The 327-nt window shown below is 71.9% G+C and overlaps 1 protein-coding gene across 2 annotated transcripts in view; it reads left to right on the forward strand.

Moving 5' to 3' along the window:
* The window catches only part of STRN (striatin), a 73,683-nt gene that overhangs the window by 477 nt on the left and 72,879 nt on the right, over positions 1-327 (forward strand). The window contains exon 2 of one of the 2 annotated variants that reach the window (XM_014950817.1): positions 106-254. In XM_014950817.1, coding sequence (XP_014806303.1) covers positions 106-254 — 149 coding nt within the window. Of the gene's footprint in view, positions 1-105; positions 255-327 lie in introns of those variants that run through there. The other variant, XM_014950816.1, reaches the window with a different exon arrangement.

The following is a 327-nucleotide window of genomic DNA, read 5'->3' on the forward strand; positions in this document are numbered from 1 at the left end:
GGGCCTTCCCCCCCCTTCCCCAAGCTGGGGCCAGGCCTGCGGGACGGGCTGCCGAGTCCTTCGGTAATTGCGGGGCGCGAGTACGTCGTGTTTTCGGTTGAAAAGCGGCGGGGGTGGATACGCTCGCCGCCGCGCCGTTGTCGGCGTCCCGGGCTCAGTACAGCGTGCCGGGCATCTTGCATTTCCTGCAGCACGAGTGGGGCCGCTTCGAGGCGGAGCGCGCCGAGTGGGAGGCGGAGCGGGCGGAGCTGCAGGTAACACTCCGCGACCCTCATCGCTTGGGCGGCCGTTTCCCTCCGGCTGCGCAGCGCCGGGGTCCCCCGGCGC

Source organism: Calidris pugnax, unplaced genomic scaffold (genome assembly GCF_001431845.1).
Source record: "Calidris pugnax isolate Ruff unplaced genomic scaffold, ASM143184v1 scaffold24, whole genome shotgun sequence".
Taxonomy (NCBI): Eukaryota; Metazoa; Chordata; class Aves; order Charadriiformes; family Scolopacidae; genus Calidris; species Calidris pugnax.